This window comes from Oryctolagus cuniculus, chromosome 12, assembly GCF_964237555.1.
Source record: "Oryctolagus cuniculus chromosome 12, mOryCun1.1, whole genome shotgun sequence".
Taxonomy (NCBI): Eukaryota; Metazoa; Chordata; class Mammalia; order Lagomorpha; family Leporidae; genus Oryctolagus; species Oryctolagus cuniculus.
In genome coordinates, this window is record NC_091443.1 from 81,969,666 (window position 1) to 81,996,501 (window position 26,836).

Sequence of the window (26,836 nt, forward strand, 5' to 3'; positions counted from 1 at the left end):
GAAGGCCTGGAAGAAGCTCCTGGCTCCTGGCTTCGGAGCGGCGCAGCTCCGGCTGTTGCGGTCATCTGGGGAGTGAACCAGCGGATGGAAGACTTCTCTCTCTCTCTCTCTTCCTCATGAATGACACAAATCACTCGTCCCTTTTTTTTCCGGGGGGGGGGGGGGGGTGCTTCCCTAGGAATCTTAGTATTTGAGGAAACTCCACAATTCCCTCTACTGTAGCACATGTTTGCGTCTCAGCAACATAGCACACTTGCAGGCCCCGGCAATGCAGATCCACCCCGGTCTTTGGGGAAGAGCAATGAAAGTCAGCAGCGGTCTTGCCCGGGTCTTGCGTAGACCCAGCTTCAGCGCACCCAATACAAACCTGGAGAACGTCCTAGGCGAGGCCTTGTCCAATTCGGTGGCGTCTTACGTCTACTTTCACGAAACTTTCATTTTTGTTTTTTCACAGAGGTTGGGTTTTTCAATGAAGACAGAGGTGTCATTTAAAAGCGGGGGGGGGGGGGGAGGAGACTGGTGGTTTCTATGACAACCAAACGGGGGGAGCATATGAAAATTCAGCCAATCAGCGTTCGGGAATGCGTCCAAGCTTAGCCAATGAAACGAGCACGCCGTGCGTGAGGTCGCCCAATGGGGGCGCGAGCGGCGCGGTATTTGAATCCTGGAACTAGGAGACCTCGCCGACGATCCTCCGCGGTACGGGCTCGGAGTGCAGCTCCAACGGCGCCGCGGACGCCAGTGCCTGCCAGCTCCAGTCCGCCTGGGCCGGACTGGGCCTCTTGCCTCCCGCGTCCCTCATGGCGCTGCTCCGACGCCCGACGGTGAGTGGGCCCGGACCCCCTCGCCCCGGCCGGGGCTGCGGCCCCGCCGAGCCGCCTTCCCCCTTCCCCCTGGCCCTCGCTGCCTCTGGCTTTGCCTCTTCTGCTCCGAACCTCTTTGTCCCAGCCGCAGCTGCTGCTGCTTCCCCCGGGGCTCCCCGCGGACGGCGTCCCACCGTCCCCGCCCCCACCCGCTGCGGGGCGTGGGGAGGGGTAGGGAAAGGTTTGGGTCGTGGCACCTGTCAGGTGAGCCTCCCGCCCGCTGGCTGCCGCCCCCGGGTGCCCTTTGTCGTTAGCCCTCAGGGTTTCCTTCCCCTTTTCTCCGGACTCCCTCGCCGGCTTAGGGATCCGTGGTGGGGGTGGGGAGGAGGAGAACTGGACGAACCCCCTCCAGCCTGTGATCGCGCCAGAGAGCGTTCTTGGCCTTGTTCCCCGAAGTCCTCCAGGCTGAGTTTACTGATGTGGGGTTTGTCTCCTTAAAAAAAAAAAAAAAGGAATTTCTTCCATCATGTGATAGGTTATAGCTTGGACCGAGATGGCAGACTGAGGGAAGAGTCCGGGCCCGTTTGCTTGATCTGTGCAATAAACAAAGTGTTGTGTAGTGTTTTGAATATTTTTGCCCCTTGAGGCTGAAGTGTGCCCGCACCTACTTTTCCGTCGCTAAGAACTGGAGGACCGTGACACACCTGAGTTCCATCGTGCTGGCTGCAAGGCTAGTTAAAAGCTGCCAGTTTCCCCTTCCAGATGAATTTTTTTCACCACTTTAATAAGTATCTGCATTTATAAGTGTAAATATAGCAAACACATACCTAATTAAGTAGCAACAGCCATTTTATGCCAGCACTGAATTAAGTTTTCTTAGTACAAAAGGTATTGGCTTGACCGAAAGTGAAGGAGAGTTTCCAAGATGCGGGATTTTTTTCCCCTGTATTTATTATTTTTTAATTTATTGTTTAAAGATTTATTTATTTATTTGAAAGAGTTACAGAGAGGCAGAGGCAGTGAGAGAGAGGTCTTCCTTCCATTGGTTCATTTCCCAAATGGCTGCAACGGTCAGAGCTGGACCAGTCCGAAGCCAGGAGCCAGGAGCTTTTTCCGGGTCTCTCTCGCGGGTGCAGGGCCCAAGCACTTGGGCCATCTTACACTGCCTTCCCGGGCCGTGGCAGAGAGCTGGATAGGAAGTGGAGCAGCCGGCACTGTATGCGGCAGCCCCTTGTCCCACTCCAGGGCTGGTGCTGAGGTGTGCGTGTCCACACTCTCCACATAGGTCCACAGTGTCCCTCTAATTTGTGTGGAGTTTCCTCTGCCTTTTTTTCCCCTAACACTTCCCTGAGACTCACTCTCTCCCTTTTTTAAAACTATCTTCAAGTCTAGAGCAGTAATTTCCCTCCCTATTGCGCCATCTTAATCCCTGTCACCATCCAGATAGGTTTAAATTTAGTCACATTGCCAGGTTTCAACCCATAAGCATTACATTTTCAAACACTTTTTAAAATTGGCAGTTGATGCTGGAAAGATTGAACAGTGTGACTTTGGAGAATTGCAATTCTAGGTACTGAATAAGTCCACTCAGTGTTTAATTCATACCCTTTTGCGGAGCCAAATCCAACTAACAAGTCATTTTCTCTAATGTAACCTATCAAGTTATTTAGTGGTAAGATTCTTTCAATTCAAGGAAGGAGTTTGCCTTGGCCTCTCTGTCTTTGTATATCACTCAAGTCCTTGTTTGGGAGTTCTTTTAGGAGAGGGACCCCTAAATCTCAGGGATAGGATACTGTTTTGCTTATCACTTTGATAATAAGCTTTATGGTGTGCATTGCTCTTTTTAAATGAGGTTTTGTTTCTAATCACACTCTGTCTAAAGTAGGTAAAGATCAACTAGCAATTTTTGTTGCATATACTTTTCTTTTAAAGATTTTATTTATTTGAGATGTAGAGTTACAGATGGAGGGAGAAATAGAGAGAAAGGTCTTCCATCTGCTGGTTTACTCCCCAGTGGCCGCAATGGTTGGAGCTGCACTGATCAGAAGCCAGGAGTTTCCTCCTGGTCTCCCACATGGGTCCAGGGGCCCAAGGACTTGGGCCATCCTCCACTGCTTTCCCAGGCCATAGCAGGGAGCTGGACTGGAAGTGGAGCAGTCGGGACTAGAACCGCCACTGCTATGGGATGCTGATGCTGCAGGCGGAGGATTAACCTACGGTGCCACAGCGCCAGCCCCATGTTGCACATACTTTGAACGTCTCCTGAATCTCAGTGCTAAAACTGTTTAACCCAAGAACACCATTTCAAGCATCCTTACTTAAAAAGAGCCTCTGCTACGGCAGCCTCATTCTATAAAGCTGCATGTGTAAGGTCATGTCTGCAACAGCATTTCTTATTTCTAGATTTGCCGTAATAAAGCTACTCTAGTTTTTCAGTTTCTGAGTTTAGACCTTTTTAATTTTTCACTTTAATTGCACTTATAACCACTCTCTGTAGAAGTTTTTTTTTTTTTTTTAAATGTATTTATTTGAAGTGAGAGTTACAGAGGATAGGCTGAGAGAGCGAGCGAGAAAATCTTCTATCTGCTGGTTAACCCCCAAAATGGCTGCAACGGCCAGGACTGGGCCAGGCCAAAGCTAGGAGCCAGGAGATGCTTCTGGGTCTCACATGTAGGTGCAGGGACCCAAGGACTTGGGCCATCTTCTGCTGCTTTCCCAGGTGTGTTAGCAGGGAGCTGTATTGGAAGTGCAGCACCTGGAACTTGAATCGGCACCCATATGGGATGCTGGCACTGCAGGTGACACTTTTACCTGCTACGCCGCAATACCAGCCCCATAACGGAACTTTTTTTTTTTTTTAAACAAATGACTTTAACAAGTGGCATTGGTGCTAGAAGAGAAATAATCATTTACTTGCCCATTTGAATACTCAAGACAGTTTTGTAAGGTGGGAGGACTTTATCACAGGTAAAGTAGATGAATGATTAGTCTAATTTGGGGTGTTATTCTTGGTCACAAAAAGCTACAGACTTCTTAAAGTGTACCTTGTACCTTGAAAATAGATCTCAACTTGTTCCCCTTCCCCAAAGCAATTCTAAATTTGAGTATCTGATATTAGCCAAGTTATTTTAAATTGTTTTGATGCTTCATTAACTTTTTTTTTTTTTTCAGGTGTCCAGTGATTTGGAGAATATAGATACAGGAATTAATGCTAAAGCTAAGAGTCATGTGACTGTTAGGCGTGCTGTTTTAGAAGAAATTGGAAATAGAGTTACAACCAGAGCAGTACAAATAGCTAAGGTAACAACCCTAAATGCATACCAAGGCTGATTCTGTACAGCGCTGAGGGCTGACAGTGGTTGGCTGGCCCCATTCACGTTTCTTTTTCCTTGCAGAAAGCTCAGAACACTAAAATACCAGTGCAACACACCAAAGCTACAAATGTCAGCAAACAACTGAAACCTACTGCTTCTGTGAAACCAGTTCAAATGGAAATGTTGGCTCCAAAGGTAGGACGTTCTGAATTTACACACACGTAATGCAGTAGCCTGTCTAGCTAGGTTGCAAAGGTACCTTATCACCGCTGAAACATTTCAAGAACTTTCATAGTAGAATCTCAATATTACTTTAATAACTAAATTAGTGATTTTAATATGAGATTTGGTGGGTTTTAATAAGATAATACATGAGGAGTAGACATTTAACATAGTGGTTAAGATGCCTGCATCCCACATCAAAATACCTGGGTTTGAGTCCCAGTTCCAGCCCCCCGACTCCAGTCAGCTTCCTGCCAATACAGACCCTGGGATGCAGCAGTGATGGCCCAAGTAACTGGGTTCCTGCCACCCTGTGAGAGACCTGGATTGTATTTCTGGCTCCCTGGTTTGGCCTTAGCCCAGCCCTGGCTGTTGCAAGCATTTGGGGAGTGAACCTGCACATGGAAGCTTGCTCTCTCTGTCTCTCTATAAATAAATAAGATAAAAAAGAAATGCACTGTAAGAATGAACTTTCCCATGAAGGTTTTGGAAATCTGTTGTTAAATTATAACACTGAGTTATAAAAAAGTATAATCTCCATCACTGGTTAGCTAAATTGGAGTTAGTATGCTAATAGACCCCTTGGTTTGTTCACCACATTTTCAAGTATGTCCCTGCTATTGTTCATAAATCACTTGTGCACAGGCACCGTTGTGGGTGCTGAGAATATACCAAATTCTTCACTCTTTCCAGCATAAGACATATATAGTGTTTGAAATTTTTCAGAATAAAACTTTGGATATATGAGAGTTTCGTGCATGGATTTTGCAATTTTTTTTTATCTCCAGATAAGCTTTTAATTCCATTTTCCATGAACTTTTTTGAAGTCCCCTTGTATTTCATGAATAGATACATTGAGCACTTACTAAGGCTGCTAAGGAGACATTTTGCTTTCAGGAGCCTTATCTAGGAGGAGTATGTGTCTCTGAAAATTATATTAGTAAACATCAAAATTTGTGAACATCAAATGGCCGGGGGAGACCCACGTGCTCTTCCCAGGAAGGTGCGGCTGAAGGAGGGAGAGAACATGGAGGGAGGGAGTGGGTCAAGGAACTGGATGGCCTAAGTGGGGTTTTCAAAGATGGTAGCTGGTAGGAAAGGGCACCTTTTGGGGTGGGAAAGCAGCAATGAAAATCAAGGCAGCAAAGTGGAAAAGGCTGTAATCGTGTCCTTGGATCCAGGAGCCTGCGGCTCTGCATTGAATCAGCAGTCACATGGGAGGAAGCAGCAAGGAAGGTTGCAGCTGGAGTTGAGGGCCTTGCAATTTGGATTTTTATCCTGTTAGGCGGTGAGGAAGCTGCCAACTTTTGAGGAAGGGAAAGTACTGGAGGCAGCGTTGGGTGTCGGGGGACTGGAGGTATGTTGGGAGGTGTGGTGTTGACTAGCGTAGATCTCCCAGAGTATCTGCATGAGGTGCTAAGACTCAACATTGACTGCGTAAGGTTGTACCAGAGCACCTCTTAGAGATGTCCTCCAGTATTTAGAAAGGATATTTTAGATGTACTGCTTGGAGTGGAAGTGTGAGCCCCTTAAGTGTGTGGGTCTTAGAGCATTTATGCTTTAAATTAACAAAAAATAGAAAGGTCAAGGGAGGGTGGTAGGTTAGGGGAAGGCTCCCTGTTTGGCTTTAGATTTGTTGAGGTAAAGGCAGGATATCTTCCTGGCAATGTGGTTGGAAATATGCCAGTGACATCAGAAGGAGAGGGCGGATTTGGGAACCTTTACCCAGAGGAAATGGTTGAAAACACATTGTTATTTATGGGGGAGGAGAAAAAGACTTTGAATTGAGAACTATAGCTCAGAGCAGATACTCGAGGTTGACCTTCCTTTAAGAGGACTTTGTGAGAAGCTTTTTGGTGACTTCTAGAAACCAGACCAGTGGCCGGTTTTAGACGTGGATCTTGCAGCTGCTGTGCAGCATCGTCTGCACATGACTCCTCCCACTGCAGACGGGTGATTTCAGCTCATTATGCGCCATACCCAGCAAGTCTGTTTCTACAGTCATCCAAAGGGCTAGTCAAGGCCTTTTAAATAGTGCTGTGATGAATAGCTCTTACATAGTTGCAAAAATAACCTGTATTAGGATATTGGTTAAATCCATTGAATGAAACACCATGTAGCCACAAATACCAACTTTAGAAGAGTCTCTAAAAATGTCAACATCCTTGTAACAAGAAGTGGAAAAACCAGTTTCTAACACAGTACATACTACATGACCCAGATTTGCTTTGAAAGTGTGTTTCTACACAAAATATCAGTGCTATTTGTTTCTGAGTATTATGTTGGGCTTAAGATTGAGTTTCATTTTCTTCCTTAAAATTTTCAGACTTTCATCCTAGGTACGTATTACTGTTTGAGAGAAGAAAACAGGCCAGTTTAAAAAACAAAACAAAACACTAATGAACCAAAAAAATGTTATGAAAGAAACAAAGGAAAACTTGTTTCTTCCTGTGACCTTTACAGCTCCACCCTTGCCCCACGCTCCTTGGCTGGCTCCTTAGGGCCGCTCTGTTTCAGATAAAGTGTTGGGGAACTGCAGCGCAGTTCATGTAAACAGCACTGCTGTAGTATAATATAAACACACCTGCATGAATGATCTAGTATAGAAGCCGTCCAGGATTAAAGAACAAGTATTTTTCTTTTTTTTTTTTTAACTTTTATTTAATGAATATAAATTTCCAAAGTACAGCTTATGGATTACAATGGCTCCCCCCCCCAACAACTTCCCTCCCACCCGCAACCCTCCCCTTTCCCGCTCCCTCTCCCCTTCCATTCACATCAAGATTCATTTTCAATTCTCTTTATATACAGAAGATCAGTTTAGCATATATTAAGTAAAGATTTCAACAGTTTGCACCCACATAGAAACACACAGTGAAAAATACTGTTTGAGTACTAGTTATAGCATTAAATCACAATGTACAGCACATTAAGGACAGAGATCCTAGATGAGGAGTAAGTGCACAGTGACTCCTGTTGTTGACTTAACAAATTGACACTCTTGTTTATGGCATCAGTAATCACCCTAGGCTCTTGTCATGAGTTGCCAAGGCTATGGAAGCCTTTTGAGTTCACCGACTCTGATCATATTTAGACAAGGTCGTAGTCAAAGTGGAAATTCTCTCCTCCCTTCAGAGAAAGGTACCTCCTTCTTTGATGACCTGAAGAACAAGTATTTTTCAATTCAAACACATGCCTTTCTGCTCTGGGAACCCAAGTGGTGAAGGGACCCTTAGGTCTGTCCACAAGGTGGAGTCCCGCCTTCTGCAGGTGAGCCCCTCTCTTGTGTGCCTCTGCTCAGCACTCGGCTCTGTCTGTAGGGTTGGTATTGCTGCTTTCCAGCCCATTCCTGGACTTAGGGAAATGCCAGCTGAGCACACAGGTTTTTAGCAACTTTCCTGGAAAGCTTGCAACATAAGCTGGGTGCCCATGAAAACAGGTGTTCCCAGACTTCTAATGGACTCCATACTACCCTTTCTGTAACACTGGAGGGCAGGTGAAACAACTGAATCACAGAGCCCTGGCTGAGATATTAAAAGCATTCCAGCTATTCACATATGCTAATTATTATGCAATTTTTTTGGAGAAAAAATTTTTTTTTCTAATCAGCGATGTTTGGTGAACACTGAGCGGTTTGGAAGGAGAGGCTTTCCACCAGTCCCTTGTTTGCTGGGCACTGGGGAACAGGTTGGACTATTGCTTGCCTCCATGTGGGTCCCAGCTAAGTTGGGGTCCTAGGAGTGAAAGCCTGGGTTATAGTACACCTTCACAGAGAGTGATGGAAGCTTACAGAAAGAAGTTGCAGCCAGAAACTTGGGTTTTAGATTTGCAGATTTGATTTCAATACCAAATTCAGTGATAGTCATGGTTCAAGTACAACAATGTTTATGGCCTAATTCTCCCTACTATAAGATCTATATAAAAGGAAAATAAGCACAGTTGCTCACTTTTTTCAAAAACAGAGTGACTGTTTTTTGTTTTTGTTTTTTTTGACAGGCAGAGTGGACAGTGAGAGAGAGACAGAGAGAAAGGTCTTCCTTTGCCGTTGGTTCACCCTCCAATGGCCGCCGTGGCCGGCGCGCTGCGGCCAGCGCACTGCGCTGATCCAATGGCAGGAGCCAGGTGCTTCTCCTGGTCTCCCATGGGGTGCAGGGCCCAAGGACTTGGGCCATCCTCCACTGCACTTCCTGGCCACAGCAGAGAGCTGGCCTGGAAGAGGGGCAACCGGGACAGAATCCGGCACCCTGACCGGGACTAGAACCCGGTGTGCCAGCGCTGCAAGGCGGAGGATTAGCCTAGTGAGCCACGGCGCCGGCCAGAGTGACTTGTTTTTAATCACACAAGAAACACAGTGATAAATAGCAAAAAAATACTGAAATATTTAAACGATCAGTTTGTTTGTATCCCCAAATAGCCATTCTATTGCATCCTCAAAGCTAATCATAGTAACTGATTTTGCCTGTGTATAATTGTGTGTACCTGTGTATTCACGAAAACGTTTATTGCTACAAATAATGAAGTGATTGGCATCAGCGGTTTTTCTTTGGCTCCTTCCCTATTGCACTTTATTGACATTGTTTATCATAAATTTAGTAAATAAAGGAACTCTTATCAAAACTTGTGAATACCTGTATTACTCCATCCTCTCAATAGTCCCAACTCAAAACTCCTAGCTCCTTACCAAAAGGCTCCTCTGGAGTTAACTAATTAAACATCTTTTTCCTTTATTGAGAGGCAGGCAGCTGTTGGTTTACTCTCTAAATGCCGCCCATGGCTTCCAGGTGCCAGGAACCCAATACGTGTCTCCCACATGGGAAACAGGAACCCAAAACCTCCTGCTAACCAAGGTCTGTATCAGCAGGAAGCTGGAGTCAGGGAGCTGGGCTCCGGTATCAGATTTATGTAGATTGATATAGGACACAGAAGTCTTAACTACTAGGCCAAATGCCTGCCCCAAGTTAAGCAAAATTTCATATCTATAAGGTTTCTGATCTGACTTTTCAGTTGTCTTCAGCTATCCACAGAACTTATTTATCTGATTTGAAGGTTTTTATTTGCAAATCACTTTTGTTGTTTAAAATTTGTGAGAGGAATAGGTGTTTGGCACAGCAACTAAGATACTGCTTGAGACACCTGCATTCTATATTGGAGTGTGTGGGTTCAAGTCCTAGTCTACTCTCCCTTCCTACATGGCTAATGTCCACTGTGGAAGCAGCAGATGGCTCAAGAACTTGGGTCCCTGTCACCCACGGATTGATTCAGGGCTCCTGACTTCGGCTTGGCCCAGTCCTGGCTGTTTTGGACATTTGAAGAGTGAATTAGAAGATGGGAAATCTCTGTTTTTTAAATAAAATGAAAAAAAGTTGTGACAGTTGACTAGGTGAGCAAATACTGAACAGAAAATTACACAGTTGGTTCCTGGGGCTTAGGTGACTGAATAGACAAGTTGGGTCTTAGAATAATTATTTTAGATTTGAAATGGAATTCTTTTTTTTTAACGATTTATTTATTTATTTGAAAGAGTTACACAGAGAGGAGAGGCAGAGAGAGAGAGAGGTCTTCCATCCGTTGATTCACTCCCCAATTGGCTACAACGGCCGGAGCTGCTTTCCCAGGCCATAGCAGAGAGCTGGATCGGAAGTGGAGCAGCCGGGACTAGAACCGGCATCCATATGGGGTGCTGGCGCTTTAGGCAGGGCGTTAACCCGCTGTGCCACAGCACAGGACCCATAGATGGAATTTTCAGTCAGTTCTCAATTAGGAGCCAGAGCATGTATCCTCGTCTTACCCTGGGAGCTTTGGATAGGACCAGCCTCAGCGGGCTTCTGAAGGGGGCATGGGTGAACATTCCTCACTGCTAAGCTGGCACCTGAGGTGGTGAGGGCGACCTCTGACTCCTGACACCAGACGCCAGTGCTGACAGCTCACCCTAACACTGGAGCTCCATGGCTTAGGAAGGTGCCCCTCTGCTTCCAGCCACCCTGCCACGTTCCTTCCAGGACTTCGCTCCTCCTTCAGCTTCAGTCTGTGCTCTTCTCGAGGTTCCTGCTCCCCTTCCCCTCTCCGCACAGGGCACCTTGCGGTTCCCAGGTTTGCTTTCATTTTCTGTGCTTCTCTGGCACCCCATGGCCTTTGCTCTTGAGGGCTCGACTTGTGGAGTAGATGGAATGCACCTCTCACTGACGTGGCCCTTCCTCAGGTTAAGATCTTTGATTTTAGAGGGAAGGGCTTGTTTAGGAACTGCTCGCTCTTTTTTGGTGTTGGTCCTCCGAGACTGAAGGTCAACAATCACTGAGCTTTCATGTAAATGAAAATTACCTTTTTTTATTATACAGCCTCCTCTTTATATTTTATTACTTTAATACATATTCTTTATAACCTAGCAGTCCTGTTAGGTTTTACTTTGTACCTCTTATTCTTTCTAAAGTCATGGTTTATTTATGCTTCATTACTAAATACTTAACTTACTTTATAAATTTTTAATTTGTGTGGTTTCTATAAATAAGCACCCAGTCAGCAGCATAAGAAAATAAAATACTGGCCGGCGCCGTGGCTCAATAGGCTAATCCTCCACCTTGCGGCGCCGGCACACCGGGTTCTAGTCCCGGTTGGGGCGCCGGATTCTGTCCCGGTTGCCCCTCTTCCAGGCCAGCTCTCTGCTATGGCCAGGGAGTGCAGTGGAGGATGGCCCAGGTGCTTGGGCCCTGCACCCCATGGGAGACCAGGAAAAGCACCTGGCTCCTGGCTCCTGCCAGGATCAGCGCGGTGCGCCGGCTGCAGCGGCAGCCATTGGAGGGTGAACCAACGGCAAAGGAAGACCTTTCTCTCTCTGTCTCTCTCTCTCACTGTCCACTCTGCCTGTCAAAAAAAAAAAAAAAAAAAAAAAAAAAAAAGAAAATAAAATACTGTGTTGTATACTTGTGTGGCCTTTGCTTTCTTCTCTTATTTTATCCATAGACTTGAACATGCTTTTCTTTTTTAAGATTTATTTATTTGAAAGGCAGAGTTACCGAGAGGCAGAGGCAAAGAGAGAGAAGTCTTTTTATCTGCTGGTTCACTCCCCAAATGGCCGCAACGGCTGGGGCTAGGCCAATCTGAAGCCAGGAGCCAGGAGCGTCTTCCTGGTCTCACATGCAGGTGCAGGGGCCCAAGCACTTGGGTCATCTGCTGCTGCTTTCCCAGGCCATAGCAGAGAGCTGGATCGGAAGTGGAGCAGCCACATCTTGGACTGGCTCCTATAAGGGATACTGGCACAGCACTGCAGGCGGAGGCTTTACCCGATATGCCATAGCACTGCTCCCCCCTCCCCCGCCCCCCTCATTTTTGGTAAGGTTTATTTGAAAGGCAGAGGAATAGAGAGAGGAGGGACAGAGCAAAAGATCTTTAATATACTGGTTTGCTGAATGACTGGAATGTCTGGGGCTGGAGTAAGCCAGAACCAGGACCCAGGAACTCCATACAGGTCTCTGACGTGGGTGGCAGGGGCCCAAGTAGTTGGGTTTCTTCCACTGTTTTCCCAGGCACATTAGCAAGGGAGCTTTATCAGAAGTGGAACAGGCTGGACTTGAACCACATTCTGATATGGGTTGCCAGTGTTGCAAGCAGTGACATAGGTCCCCTGGAACATGCTTTTTCTTTGTTTAAAGATTTATTTGTAGGGGTTATCTGTGGCGTAGGAGGTAAAGCTGCCACCTGCAGTGCTGTGGCATAGCAGGTAAAGCTGCCGCCGGCAGTGCTGGCATCCCATATGGGCGCCGGTTCGAGACTGGGTCTCTCCACTTCCGATCCAGCTCTCTGCTATGGCCTGGGAAAGCAGTAGAAGAAGGCCCAAGTCCTTAGGCCCCTGCACCTGCATGGGAGATCCAGAAGAAGCCAGGACATCTGAGGAGTGAAACAGCAGATGCTTCTGCCTCTATGTAATTCTGTCTTTCAAATTAATAAATAAATAAATCTTTATAAAATATATTTCTTTATTAATTTGAAAGGCAGAGTAACACAGAGATCTTCTACCTACTGATTCACTCCACAGATAGCCACAGCAGCCAGGCTTGGGCCTGGCCAAAGCCAGGAATCCCATCCAGGCCTCCCACATGGGTGACAGGGGCTCACACACTTGGGCCATCTTTTGCTGCCTTCTCAGGCACATTATTAGCAGGAAGCTGGAAGCAGAATAGCTGGGACACAAATGTGCTCTGATCGGGGTTGGTGACGTTGAAAGCAGCTAACCAGCTGCGCCACAACACTAGTCCCACTTTTCTGCTCTTCAGTTGCTGAACAGTTTCTCAATTCATAATAAATAATTGAAGAGAAGAAAGCATTATGCTTGGCAGAGGAGGCTACTGTTAAAATGAATGATTTGCTCCAGTAATCTCTGAACCTAGATGACCAGTGTTTTTCACTTATCGAGTACCTACTATGTGTCAGTGATCAATTTGGCATTTGAGAAACCAAATAAGTAAATAAATTTAAAACCACATTGTGGCAGAGATGGTCAGAGAACACATAGATGAGTAAACTCTAGAATATCAGCAGATGATAGATTCTGTAGGAAAAGAAACAGAGATGACATGTATGTGGGGGAGGGTAAGGAGAGCAGCAATTTAAGTTGGTGGTTTTACTTTTACTTTTAAAGGTTTTTTACTTGAGAGATAGAGTTACAGACACAGGGCGAGACAGAAAAGTCTTACATCCTCTGGTTCACTCCCCAAATGACTACAACAGCCAGAGCTGGTCCCATCAGAAGCCAAGAGCTTCTTCTGGGTCTCCCCAAGCACTTGGGCCATCTTCCACTGCTTTTCCAGGCCGTTAGCAGACAGCTGGATTGGAAGTGGAATGGCTGGGACTGGAACCAACATCCTTATGGGATTTCATCGCTGTAGGTGGAGGCTTGGCCTGCTGTGCCACAGTGCTGGCCTCAGTGGTGGTTTTAAGTAGGAGTCAAAATAGGCCTTTTCTGAGCAGGGTAACACTTCAGCAAAACAAAGAAGGTGAGGGGATTGCCCTGCACATCCACAGGCAAGAGCACTGTGGCTGGAGCAGCTGGCTCATTTGAGGTCTTGTCGGGAGCCTGGGACAAAGCAAACCAAAGGGAGAGGAGTGGGAGATGGATGGGTTAGCAAGGGAAAAGGGAGTGGGCCAGGTGGTGATGGAGGCCTCATAGGTGCTGAGGACTTTGATTTTCACCTTGAGTGAAATTAGAGAGTTTTAGGGGCCGGTGCTGTGGCATAGTAGGTAAAGCCACCGCCTGTAGTGCCAGCATCCCATATGGGCGCTGGTTCAGTTCCCGGCTGCTCCACTTCGATCCAACTCTCTGCTGTGGCCTGGGAAAGCAGTAGAAGATGACCCAAGTCCTTGGGCCCCTGCACCCACCTGGGAGACCCAGAAGAAACTCCTGGTTCTTGGCTTCCGATCGGCGCAGCTCCAGTTGTTGCGGCCATTTGGGGAGTGAACCAGTGGATGAAAGATGTGTGTGTGTGTGTCTCTCTCTCTCTCTCTCTCTCTCTCTCTCTCTGCCTCTGTGTAACTCTGCCTTTCAAATAAATATTTTAAAAAGAAAAGAATTACAGAGTTTTAAACAGTTACTTTCTCTGTGAAAACATTTGCTGTATCTTGGCTTTAACGTAGTTGAACAATGCCAGTGATACTGATGTTTAATCCTGTGGGCTCTGTGTGGCTTGTGGGGAGGGCTGCTCCTAACAGAGTAATACATGTGCTTTAATTGGTTGTAGGGCCCTTCCCCTGTACCTGAGGATGTCTCCATGAAGGAAGAGAACCTCTGCCAAGCTTTCTCTGATGCTTTGCTCTGCAAAATCGAGGATATTGATAATGAAGACTGGGAGAACCCGCAGCTCTGCAGTGACTATGTTAAGGATATTTACCAGTATCTAAGGCAGCTGGAGGTGAGTGGGCCTTTGTGTTTACACTGTGCAAGCAGTGGGGAGTTTGCCACACAGCTGGGAAGGAAATGAGGTCAATGTTTTAAACTTTTTATTCTGTCAACAGGTTTTGCAGTCCATAAACCCACATTTCTTAGATGGAAGAGACATAAATGGACGTATGCGTGCTATCCTGGTGGACTGGCTCGTGCAAGTGCACTCCAAGTTCAGGCTCCTGCAGGAGACCCTGTATATGTGCGTCGCCATCATGGATAGGTTTTTACAGGTAAGTGTGACTTTAGGCACTTTGTTTCAGAGCCTCCTTGAGTATCATAGTTGTGCTTCAGGGATAGAAAGCTAAGATCTCTTGGGATAGAAGAAAAGATCAAAAGCCAATTCATTAGGACCCAAAGAACTTTAGATGCTAAAAAAGGAAGTAGATGAAGTATGTCAAACCCTTAATGATGACAGCCGACACAGGGCATTTCTCTAAGGTCAGCCTGCTAACAGTTGCTCCGGAAAATAGTTTCTCTTCCCCGAAATACTTGGGACCAGAAGTGTTTTGCATTTCGTAATATTTGCATATACATAATGAGATATCTTGGGGATGGGACCAAAGTCTAAACAAAATCTGGTTTTGTTTCATGCACACCTTCTACATATAGTCTGAGGGTGCCTGTGTTGACTACCACTCATCACATGAGGTCAAGTGTGCAATTTTCCACTTGTAGTGTCGTGTTATCACTCAAGTTCTGGATTTTGTAGCAGTTCAGATCAGGGATGCTCAACCTTAGTACGTTGCCGCATTATTCATCAAAAGAAGTATGCTCTCAGGTGGTGTGAAAGTTGATCTAAAGTTTATGGTCTTTGGTTACTGGTTTTTAAGCCTACCTGCATGACTTAGAAAGTTTGGTACTCTTTAGTGTTAAATTACTCCATCCAGATAATGAGGAATATGGCTTAAGAATCTCTCAAAGTTTCAGGGCTGGTATTGTGATGTAGCAGGTAAAGCCTCTGCCTGCGATGCTGGCATTCCATATGGGTGCTGGTTTGAGACCCGGCTGTTCCATTTTCCACCCAGCTACCTGCTAATGCACCTGGGAAAGCAGCAGAGGATGACCCAAGTGCTTGGGCCCCTGCACCCACATGGGAGACCTGGAAGAAACTCCTGGCTTTGGCCAGCCCCACCCTGGCTGTTGTGGCCATCTGGGGAGTGAACCAGTGGATGGAAGACCTCTCTATGTGTCTCTCCCTTTCCTTTCTGTAGGTCTGACTTTTGAATAAATAAATAAATCTTTTTAAAGGCAGAATTAGAGGGAGACACAGAGAGATGTTCCATCTACTGTTTACTCCCCAAATGGCCACAATGGCTGGAGCCGTGCTGATCTGAAGCCAGGAGCTTCTTCCGGGTCTTCCACATGGTTGCAGGGGCCCAAGCACTTGGGCCATCTTCTGCTGCTTTCCCAGGCTCATTAGCAGGGAGCTGATCAGAAGTGGAACAGCTGGAACTTGAACCAACTCCTGTTAAGACTCTGGTCCTGCAGGTGGCAGCTTAACCTGCTGCGCCACAGCATTGGTCCCAATAAATAAGTAAATAAATCTCCAGCCAATTGTGGCATTTAATCACAGAAGAGTGAGGAAGTACAAAATTTTTCCCCCAAAGGAGCAAGGGTGTGTCTGTGTAGTGGGCTAAGAATGTGGACCATAAAGCGGACTGTCTGAAAATATGCTGTGAGGCAGAATGACCTTCAAAGTATTTATCATTTAGGAATGCACAGACATTTATCCAGTTAGGGGGACACCAAATGTGAATTGCTAATATGTTGTTTAACAAATGTTAGCAGATGAGGATTTATTTGAAGGCACCGATGGGTTTAAGTCAAGTACATATTATGCAACACGATATATTTATGTTTATAATTGTCCTGAGATAGTGCAGAATCCTAAGTGGGTTTTCAGTCTTAAGTCCTCATAAGGCAGGAAGGCACAGCAATATTTTAGGTGGATTTCCCATAAAGACAGTTGAAGCAAGAAAAATAAAGTTGTAGTTTAGAAAGAAAAAGGAAATTAAGGGAAATACGTGTACCCTGGGCTGAGATTCTTCCCTCACTGAAGTATTGTTAAAGGGTTTTTCAAGCTGAATGATTTGTGTATTTTTGGTGAGACTTAAGGAAATGTAGAGCCATCGTTTAAAACCTCCCTCTCTGTCTTGGCTGCATCTCCGTTCAGACCACACTGAGTACCAGTCACAGGGTGACTAGGGGAGCTTGTTTGTCAGACTTGGATTTTTCTCTCCTCCACAATGGAGTCACGTTGGACTGGTGTCTGAATCTCTTCTCGGGTCATCTCCTTATAATTGAAGATGAAAACATATGTACTTTTGTGCAGACTGGATGAGAGAATGTGTTAGCCTCTTGACACTGTGCCTGGCCCAGGGTGAGTTCTCTGTAACAGAGAGCTGCCCTGCTCACGGCGCTCCCCACTGTGAGCATTCAGGTGTTGTGGGCCTGATCCTCTTGTTGGGGGATGTTTTGACACACGTGTTTTCAATCAGGTTCAACCAGTCTCCCGCAAGAAGCTTCAACTCGTTGGGATAACTGCTCTGCTATTGGCTTCCAAGTACGAGGAGATGTTTTCTCCAAATATTGAAGACTTCGTTTATATCACAGACAACGCTTATACCAGTTCTCAAATCCGAGAAATGGAAACTCTAATTTTGAAAGAACTGAAATTTGAACTGGGTCGACCCTTGCCCTTACACTTCTTAAGACGAGCATCAAAAGCAGGCGAGGTAAGTGCCCATTTTTGTTTGAGGTCTCATCCCAGGAACATTGACCCATTTTAAGAGAAGTTTAGGAATTGGCAGAAAGCATCCTTTAGATAAGCCTTAATGCATGTCTTGTCAGTTCGTATGAGAAAAGGCCTCACATTCTGGGTGTATAACAGATTGTAGAACAGAGCAGTCCTTGGGGAGGATGAGTGAGTGAAGCAGATTTGCATTCCTAAGGTTACCCCAGAGTTCTGCAAGATGGTGATAGCCGTGTGGTTCTTACTGTCCTTGGCTGTTCTTTCCCAGGTTGATGTGGAACAGCATACTTTAGCCAAGTACTTGATGGAGCTGACTCTCATTGACTATGACATGGTGCATTATCACCCTTCTAAGGTAGCGGCGGCTGCTTCCTGCTTGTCTCAGAAGGTTCTAGGCCAAGGAAAATGGGTGAGTAGTAGGTTTAATAAAAAATTAACAGGGATGGCGCCATGACTCACTTGGTTAATCCTTTGCCTGCAGTGCCGGCATCCCATATGGGCGCAGGTTCTAGTCCCAGTTGCTCCTCTCCCAGTCCAGCTCTCTGCTGTGGCCCAGGAGGGCAGTGGAGGATGGCCCAAGTGCTTGGGCCCCTGCACCCTCACGAGAGACCAGGGAGAAGCACCTGGCTCCTGGCTTCAGATCAGCGTAGCTCCAGCCGTAGTGGCCATTTGGGGAGTGAACCAACGGAAGGAAGATCTTTCTCTCTGTCTCTCTCACTGTCTATAACTCTACCTGGCAAATAAAAAAAAAAAAAATAAAGAAGAAGAAGAAGAAATTAACTAGGCTATGTTTAGGCCCTGATGATATTAAAAACTTTGGCATTTTCACAGAGTTATCTGTGCAAAGGCCTTTCAACAGAACAATTCAGACACTGGCTGACTACACAACTATACACAGATGTAATGCAGAGTTGCAAACAATCAGGAAGGCCATAAAGAATCCGTATGTGTGTGTTTTCTTGGGTATTTTTTTGAGTGAAACAAGCAAGTTGTCAAGCATATAAGACAAAGCAAGGGCCGGCGCCACAGCTCACTAGGCTAATCCTCCGCCTTGCAGCGCTGGCACACCGGGTTCTAGTCCCGGTCGAGGCGCCGGATTCTGTCCCGGTTGCCCCTCTTCCAGGCCAGCTCTCTGCTGTGGCCCGGGAGTGCAGTGGAGGATGGCCCAAGTGCTTGGGCCCTGCACCCCGTGGGAGACCAGGATAAGTACCTGGCTCCTGCCTTTGGATCATTGCAGTGCGCCGGCCGCAGTGTGCTGGCCGCGGCGGCCATTGGAGGGTGAACCAACGGCAAAGGAAGACCTTTCTCTCTCTCTCTCACTGTCCACTCTGCCTGTCAAAAAAAAAAAAAAAAAAAAAAGACAAAGCAAGGCCAAGGCCTGAGAGTTAGCCTGTGATGCTAGGAGTCACTTTCAGATTCAGATGAGTAGTCAGACACCAGCTCCTGACCCTCACCTCACACCAGCAAGGAGGACAGGAAAGCAGAAGGAGCTGATTGACTGCATGCAAGGCCTGGGGTACGCTCATGGAGGGGCTGACGCCATGCTGCCACTGAGCAAAGATATAGTCTGCAGCTGTGCCTGAGAGCACAGGGAGATAAACTGTCTCTTACCAGCTCCCAGGGAGATAGGGAGGTGAGTGGGAGATGGCTCAGAGGCAGCTCCTCCCACGCTGCCATCCCTTCCTGTTCCAGGAGGATCACAATGCATTTCTTTTTAAAGATTTATTTGTTTATCTGAAAGGCAGAGTTGCAGAGGCAGAGAGGTCTTCCGTCGGCTTGTTCACTCCCCAAATGACTGCAGCAGCCAGAGCTGAGCTCATCCGAAGCCAGGAGCTTCTTCCAGGTCTCCCACGTAGGTGCAGTGTGGGGAGTAACTCGGACTAGACTAAGTTACTGGAATTAAGACTTATTCTATGCATCTGCTCTCCCACAATATGGCGCTGGGAGAGAAGAAAACAGCTTCTACACAGCTGCCTCCAGTTCAGCCAATAAACTGTAGGACTTGCTCCTGATTGGAGGAGAGCAGCGTACTCGGCGTGTGGGCAGCCGAGTTAGGATTGGCGGAGGAGGACTATAAAGGAGGAGAGAGACGGCATGCACCAGGAACATCTAAGGGGAACATCTATCTGAAGGAACACCTGTGCAGCCCCCGAGAGAGCTGGCCGGCGGTGTGCCGCTCCCCTGCGGAAGTGGGGAATGTGGCAGGGGGAACTGCCCTTCCACGGAGGTGGAAGGGACAGTAGCCAACCCGGGAAGAACCAGCAGCAAACCCGGGGAGGGCCGAGCAGACAAAAGAACAGCGCAGGGTCCAGTGTCGTTCCTCCACGAAGAGGGGGAGCGACATAATGGTGCCGTGACTCGGATGTGAAGCCTAGGCAGGGTTCAGTGTCGTTCCTCCACGAAGAGGGGGAGCGACAGTGCAGGGGCCCAAGCACTTGAACCGTCTTCTACTGCCCTCCCAGGCCATAGCAGAGAGCTGGATCAGAAGTGAAGTAGCCAGGACCAGAACCGGCACTCATATGGGATGCTGGCACTGCAGGCGGCAGCCTTACCTGCTACACTACAGTATCGGCCCCTTACAATGCATTTTGCCAAGCAGATCAACTGCTTTAGAGCTTGTGTGGCTTCTGTGAGTAGATGCAAAGTTGCCAGGGCAGCTGTCATCTGTACAACTGTGTATGGCAGTTTACGTTTAATGTTAGAGTGTGTGTACTTATGTGTTTGCTAATTTTCCAAAAACTGGAGCACAAAGTCAGAAACTAATGAGAATGGATACTGTAGGGTTCTGTGGGAATAGGCAGAAGAATGAGGAAGGGAAGTCTTTGGAGTGTAACTTTATTGACTTTTACCTGATAATGATGTCAGTTTTTAACAATGAAAATATCTTATGCAAATTTTAAAATGAATTTAGGCAGGAACAAACAGTTTACTTCTCTCAAATTGGTAACAGAACACAGAGGAAAAATTGATTCAGATACCTTGAACTCATCATTCTCAGGGCATATCCTTCCTATGATGGCAAAACAAAGGAACCAAATCAATTAAATAACATTTGCTTTGCAGGTTTATTATTAATAGTGGTCTCTTATAATACTGAAAGTATTTTGTGTGTATTGTAGGTTAAATCAAAATTTATTCATGTTATTAAGAATTCAAATTTTTAATATATAAAGAAATAAAATATTGTTAACAAAAACAAAAGGAAAAATCTCATTGTTAAATCTGCTTCGACAATCTCAGTTGACTTCATTGTGGGAGGGCTTAGAAACAATGACAACCTGGTAGCAATAAGCATATCTTTTGTGCTTATATTTTTTTTTTTAAAGATTTATTTATTTTGCTTGAAAGAGTTAGAGAGAGAGGGAGAGGTCTTCCATCCACTGGTTCACTCCCTAGATGACCACAACGGCTGGAGCTGCGCCGATCCGAAACCAGGAGCCAGGAGCTTCTTCCAGATCACCCACACGGGTGCAGGAACCCAAGGATTTGCTTCCCAGGCCATAGCAGAGAACTGGATAGGAAGTGGCGCAGCCGGGTCTCAAACTGGTGCCCATAAGGGATGCTGGCACCGCAGGCGGCGGCTTTACCCACTACACCACAGGGCGGGCCCCTGTGCTTTTATCTTGGATACTAAATACTACTACCCACTAGGACCTAGGGCTCCTTGGACAAATAGCTGATTTCAGGGCCTTTGCAGGGGAAGTACTCAGTGGTGTCAGTGATCCAAGATCATTGAGGTCACATCAGAAGAATATATGAACTGGTTTGATAGGGCTCTTGACTAAATTTGAGCATTAAAAAGAATAATGTTTATAAAAATAATTCTTGTTCATAGTGATGCAAAAAATTAAAGGGGACTTTATTTCATTCCTTCCTTCTTTCCTTTGAAAGAAAAGAACTGAACCTAGGCCCTCTGTGGGACTCGGGCATTTTAATCACCACAAATTAAATGCCTGTCTTAGCATTCTTTTATTTTGTGTTTCTTTTTTTAACTTAATATTTTTTTGAGAGAACATTTTAAATCAATTTGTTTGACAAAGATTTAAGCCAAGTTTGACAAAACACTATGTTTGCAGCAAAACTGATATTCTTAGGCATTTGTTTATTTTTTTAATTTTAGTTCCTGCATATAAAGAAGAACATGTGATATTTCTGTATGTCTGGCAGGACTCTTTGTTTTTTTTTTAGTGATCTTATTTATTTGATAGGTAGAGTTACAGATAGTGAGAAGGAGAGACAGAGAGAAAGGTCTTCCATCTGCTGGTTCACTCCGCAAAGGGCCACAATGGCCAGAGCTGAGCTGATCAAAGCCAGGAGCCAGGATCCTGGGTCCCCCAAGCACATGCAGGGGCCCAAGCTCTTGGGCCATCTTCTTCTGCTTTCCAGGCAGTAGCAGAGGGCTGGATTAGAAGAGGAGCAGCCAGGACTGGAATTGGCACCCCCATGGGATGTTGGCGCCACAGGCGGAGGATAACCTACTGTGCCACAGTGCTGACTCCTTTAAAATTTTTTTTAAAGATTTATTTATTTATTTGAAAGAGAGTTACAGAGATGCAGAGAGAGAAAGGTCTTCCATCCACTGGTTCACTTTCCAAATGGCTGCAATGGCCAGAGCTGGGCCGATGTGAAGCCAGGAGCCTGGAGCTTCTTCCGGGTTTCCCACTCAGGTGCAGAAGCCCAAGGACTTGGGCCATCTTCTGCTGCTTTCCTAAGCCATAGCAGAGAGCTGGATCAGAAGTGGAGCAGCCAGGACTCAACCTGGTGCCCACATGGGATGTCAGCACTGCGGGCGGTGGCTTTACCTGCTACACCACAGCACTGGCCCCAAGACTCTTTATTTTTAAAATCAGAATGGCAGCTAATTAAAGTAGAAAGTGATAGAATTAGAAATATATTTTCTTTTAGTTTCCAATATAATGATTGATTCAAGTAAGGACCGTCAATGGATGCAAAAATCTTTAAGTGAATGAATTTGGAGGAACAAGATTCATGTGCTCTCAAATTATCATCCTATAGACACTTCAGATTTTGAAGAATTATGATGGAGGGGTCTGACGGTTACCACCTTACCCAAGGGATCAAGTTTGGCATAACCAGTAGTGGACCACCTTGCTCTGTGCTTGCTGGTGCAGCCCAGAGTGCTTGTGATCTCTGATGCAGTGTTCATGCCCTCATTCAGTCCTGAGAAAACACACAGACAAATCTGGAGTGGGAGGCCTTCTGTCAGTAACTGGGGCTGAATGCATCAGGAAGTTGTCATTTAAAGCCTAGAAGGAAGAGGGTTTTTTTTTTTTTTTTTTTTTTTAATTTGAATAAAGACACAGCGATCCAATATACTGCATATACTTTGATTGGACCCTAGATCTAAAAAACAAAAACCAAATAAAAAACTTCTGTATAGAACATTTTTGGAACAATTGGAGAAATGGGAGTATTGACAATATTATTAGATGATACTAAGGAATTGTTGGTAACATTCCTTGTGTGAGAATGATATTGTAGATAGGTAGAAAAATACACTAAAGTATTCCTTAAAAGGAGATGTTTCTGAAACACTTAGAAGTGAAATACTATATCTGCAACTCACTTTCATATGGTTCAGCAAAAATTGTGTGTGTGTTTGTGTGTTCACACAGAAGTACACAGCCAGAGTGCATGTCTTTGCAGGTGGGCAGACCCCCAAAGTGAAGGAGAGAAAAGGGGCTGGGCTGTACACAACAGCAGTCTAGTCCTAAGGTTGCCAGCCTATAGGATACTTCAAAAATGTAATTAAAAGATTAACTTTGGGGCCGGCGCCGTTGTGCAGTGGGTTAATTCCCCACCTGCAGTGCTGGCATCCCATATGGGCACCGGTTCTAATCCCGGCTGCTGCTCTTCCAATCCAGCTCTCTGCTGTGGCCTGGGAAAGCAGTGGAAGATGGCCCAAGTGCTTGGGCCCTGCACCCACATGGGAGACCAGGAAGAAGCACCTGGCTCCTGGCTTCAGATCGGCGCAGCTCCAGCCGTTGTGGCCATTGGGGAGTGAACCAGTGGAAGGAAGACCTTTCTCTCTGTCTCTCCCTCTCACTGTAACTCTACCTCTCAAATAAATAAAATCTTAAAAAAAAAAAAATTGTTTATTTTGGTTCAAGAACAAAATTTGAAATCCATACAAACTGATAGTTCTGCAAATAGTTCATGGAAAATGCACATTGTAAAGAATCTCTACATGGGTTTCAGGATATTTTTGCACCTAGATATGCATACACACACATATCCATATATATAAGTATGTATTATACAGGCTTTATTTAGAACTCTTATCTTAATTCTTAGTGCAGTTTGTCTCCTAATGTGGCTGTCAGGGCAGGGCTATGGCAGAGTGATGTGTGCAAAGTGGCCAGCACTGTAACGGGGCACCTGTTTGGTTTTGTTTTCACTCTATCTCACTTTTCATTCCTTCCACTTTGGTGATAGAGGTAGTCCTGAAAGCTTTGTTACTAGAAGCACCCTGCAGCCCTGGGGAAACCTCTTTAAAAAATAATAAAATGGGGGCTGGCACTGTGGTGCAGTGGGTTAAAGCTCTGGTCTGCAGTGCCGGCATCCCATATGGGTGCCGGTTCAAGTCCCGGCTGCTCCACTTCTGATCCAGCTCTCTGCTATGTCCTAAGAAAGTAGTAGATGATGGCCCAAATGCTTAGGCCCCTGCACTCATATGGGAGACATGGAAGAAGTCTCAGGCTCCTGGCTTCGGATCAGCCCAGCTCCAACCAACCATTTTGCCATTTGGGAAGGGAACCATTGGTTGGAAGACTCCCTTTCTCTCTCTCTCCCTCTCCCACCCCACCCCCCCACACTCCCACCCTCCCCACACCCCCCCGCTGCTGCTGCCTCTTTGTAACTCTGTCTTTCAAATAAATAAATCTTTTAAAAATAACAATAATAATAAAATGGCCTTTGATTTAGCTGACAGCCTCACACTATCTTTTTGCCAATCTGAAGCCAGGAGCCTCCTCTGGGTCTCCCACGCGGGTGCAGGGGCCTAAAGACTTGGGCCATCTTCTACTGCTTTCCCAGGCCACAGCAGAGAGCTGGACTGGAAGTGGAGCAGCCGGGACCTGAACCGGTGCCCACATGGGACATCGGCACTGCAGGAGGCAGCTTTACCCACCACGCCAAAGCACCAGCCCCCTCACAGTGTCTTAACAGAGCTCTGTTTCGGGGTCACAATCCTCTGGTTCCATGGTTGTAGTTAGGGCCGTGAGACTTTTTGGAAGGTAAGAATCATCCTTTACAGCTTTTGTAAATGTCACGTCAGTGTGTGTACCATTTGTTCTTCTGCCCCTCAGTCCTTTCTCTCTTCTCTTTGCCTTGTATCCAGAATTTAAAGCAGCAGTATTACACAGGATACACCGAGAACGAGGTGCTGGAAGTCATGCAGCACATGGCCAAAAATGTGGTGAAAGTAAATGAAAACTTAACTAAATTCATCGTAAGTACTTGTGTGTCTTAACCTGTGGAAAGCATGGGGTGGTGGGTATTGTTTGAGTTTGTGTGACTGCATTTTTGTGTAAATGTACGGATGGCCTATGTGAGTCTATTTTAGCATGAGTCTTTAATATTCTGGTGGTATATAGTGATCAGTCCTAAAAGCAGGCTTTCTTAGAGACAGGGTAGATGGGCTAACTGCGCCTAGGTCCAGTGCATAGTCAGCCATTCAGTTGTTCAACGTTTTTGTTCACCCTATGCTCATGCCAGCCTTTTGGTTACGGCACCCATCAAGCAAGGGAGGTGGGGGGCTCTGTGATCAGAATTAGCCAGGGCCCATGTCAGATGGCTGTGTGGAGGTTGTGTGTATTTGGGTGATCTTAGGGTTTTTGTCCAAGGTTTTTGTCCAAGGTCTCTTGGCGCAGGTCCTGAAAGGCATCTGTGTAGTGAGCTTGGTGGAGGAAGAGCCACTGAGGCCCATTCAGGAAGCTTCCTGAGGGCATAGCGTCTGTGCATGGCCCACCTGTGAGGAGGAGTTACAGGGGGCTTGGTGCTTGCCTGTGCTCTGTGACCCTAAATATCAGAGGTCACCAAAGGTCTAATGACAAAGAGTCAAGACCCTGTACCCTAGAGAAGCCTCTGTTGTCCTCACAATGTGGAATTTCAGCAAGACTGAGCACATGGTGCGAGCATATTGTGTTTTCAGTCTCAAGGGTGTTGTCTGGGGTTTGCTAATCCCTAGTGCCATTTATGGCTGCCAGTAGGGTGAAGCTGTTCTGTCCTGATGGCACTTGGGCATGACAAAAACAGCTCCTACTTCCCATCCCTTTGGTAGCTCACTAGAGAAGCTTGCTCCTTTGACCTTGAAATTTGTTCCCCCATCAGCTGTACCACCAGCTGGGTTTTCTCTGTTAATGAACTTGCAGGAAATGATCAGGCACAACATGTGGGGAGCCCAGAGCTCTCGCTGGCTGCGGCATACCCTCTGGATGCTGCGCCTCTGGCCCTTGATTCTTGTGCATTAGATTACGAGGAGTAAGGTGGGGATCCTGACATGTGCTTCATCCCAAATGCCTTCTGCAGGCCATCAAGAATAAGTATGCAAGCAGCAAACTCCTGAAGATCAGCACGATCCCTCAGCTGAACTCAAAAACCATCAAGGACCTTGCCTCCCCTCTCATGAGAAGGGCCTAGGCTGCTGCAGCTTCATCCATGCACTTTTTCTAACTGGTTCAGAACTCTTGGTTTTGTACATAGTCGACTGGCCTATTTCATGAAACCTCTTCTCAGACCGATTTTCTAAGTATATTGAAGAAAAATAAAGCTATTGATTTTTCTTGTGGTATCCCATGTGTACTTATTTATTCTGTACTGAAGAAATCAGCAAAAGCTTGCTTTGACCAATTCCTTTTTGAGCGATCGTGAATAGTGTATAAATTGTTGCCTTCATGGCTTTGGGAGAGACCTTCCTACCATTTTCTGAAATGAAAAAAAAGTACCTAGAATTTGGCTCAGTCTCCCCCAACTCTATATTCTTGAGTAGAAACAGGTTCATGTAAACATTTAAAATGGGAGGTGACTGTGACATTTTCCTTTCTAGAACCTACTCAGCTGCTCATTAATTCCTACATAGGAACTTGGCCCGCTAGGGCAACAGCCACCAGAGTAACCCTCGTCATGGGTCTCTGACCAAGGCAGAGTTGGGACCAGGAAGAGCAGGTTCCAGGGGCTACCGCTGGAGAAAGCAGGTGGGCCTGTGTGTCCTGTTGCAGATGTGCTGCCTCAGCTACATGTGCTTGGATGGTGATTTTGTTTGTTTTTTGGTTTTGACCATTTAGTCACACTGAATGTTTCCTAAGGGGGAATGCCTCCTCAGTCTCCAACCACTAACTCAGAAGCAAACAAAAACTATGAACTTAATAAGTCTCTTACAGCCACAGCTTCCCACATTGTTGAGTTCTACAGGATTGTTAATTGGTGTTTTGAGAGCAGAGAGTTAGTCAAATAAGTTTGAGAAACATTACAGATTCTTGGAAGTTTCATCAAGGCTGCTGAGCTTGGCTATGAACTCATTTAACTCAGTACTGTGTCCTGCAGGCCCATTCTGCCTGTCGGTCCCACAGTGTAATCCATAGCGTCTGACCTCTGATTGAGGTATGGCCTGAGGACAACTGCTGCTGGGTTCTCCCTCTTCCCTTTCACTGTGAACATGTAGAGGCTTTGGGTATCTTTCTATGTTGAAATCCTAGTACAGAGTTTTACACATCCTTTGTGGAGTTAGTGGCAGCCGTCAGCCCACTCAGGTCCCAAGTGTGAATGGTAATGCTGTGAGACACTGATGGGGAGC

The 26,836-nt window shown here is 46.2% G+C and overlaps 1 protein-coding gene across 1 annotated transcript; it reads left to right on the top strand.

Annotated features, from left to right (window-relative positions):
* The first annotated feature begins 628 nt into the window (after positions 1-628).
* Positions 629-25,834, top strand: CCNB2 (cyclin B2). Its single transcript, XM_002718205.5, has 9 exons — positions 629-824; positions 3,975-4,103; positions 4,199-4,312; positions 14,068-14,238; positions 14,342-14,500; positions 16,769-17,005; positions 17,291-17,431; positions 24,383-24,493; positions 25,573-25,834. Exons 1-9 carry the CDS (start codon positions 801-803, stop codon positions 25,681-25,683), a joined length of 1,197 nt encoding a protein of 398 aa, XP_002718251.1. The 5' UTR covers positions 629-800; the 3' UTR covers positions 25,684-25,834.
* The last annotated feature ends 1,002 nt before the right edge of the window (positions 25,835-26,836 follow it).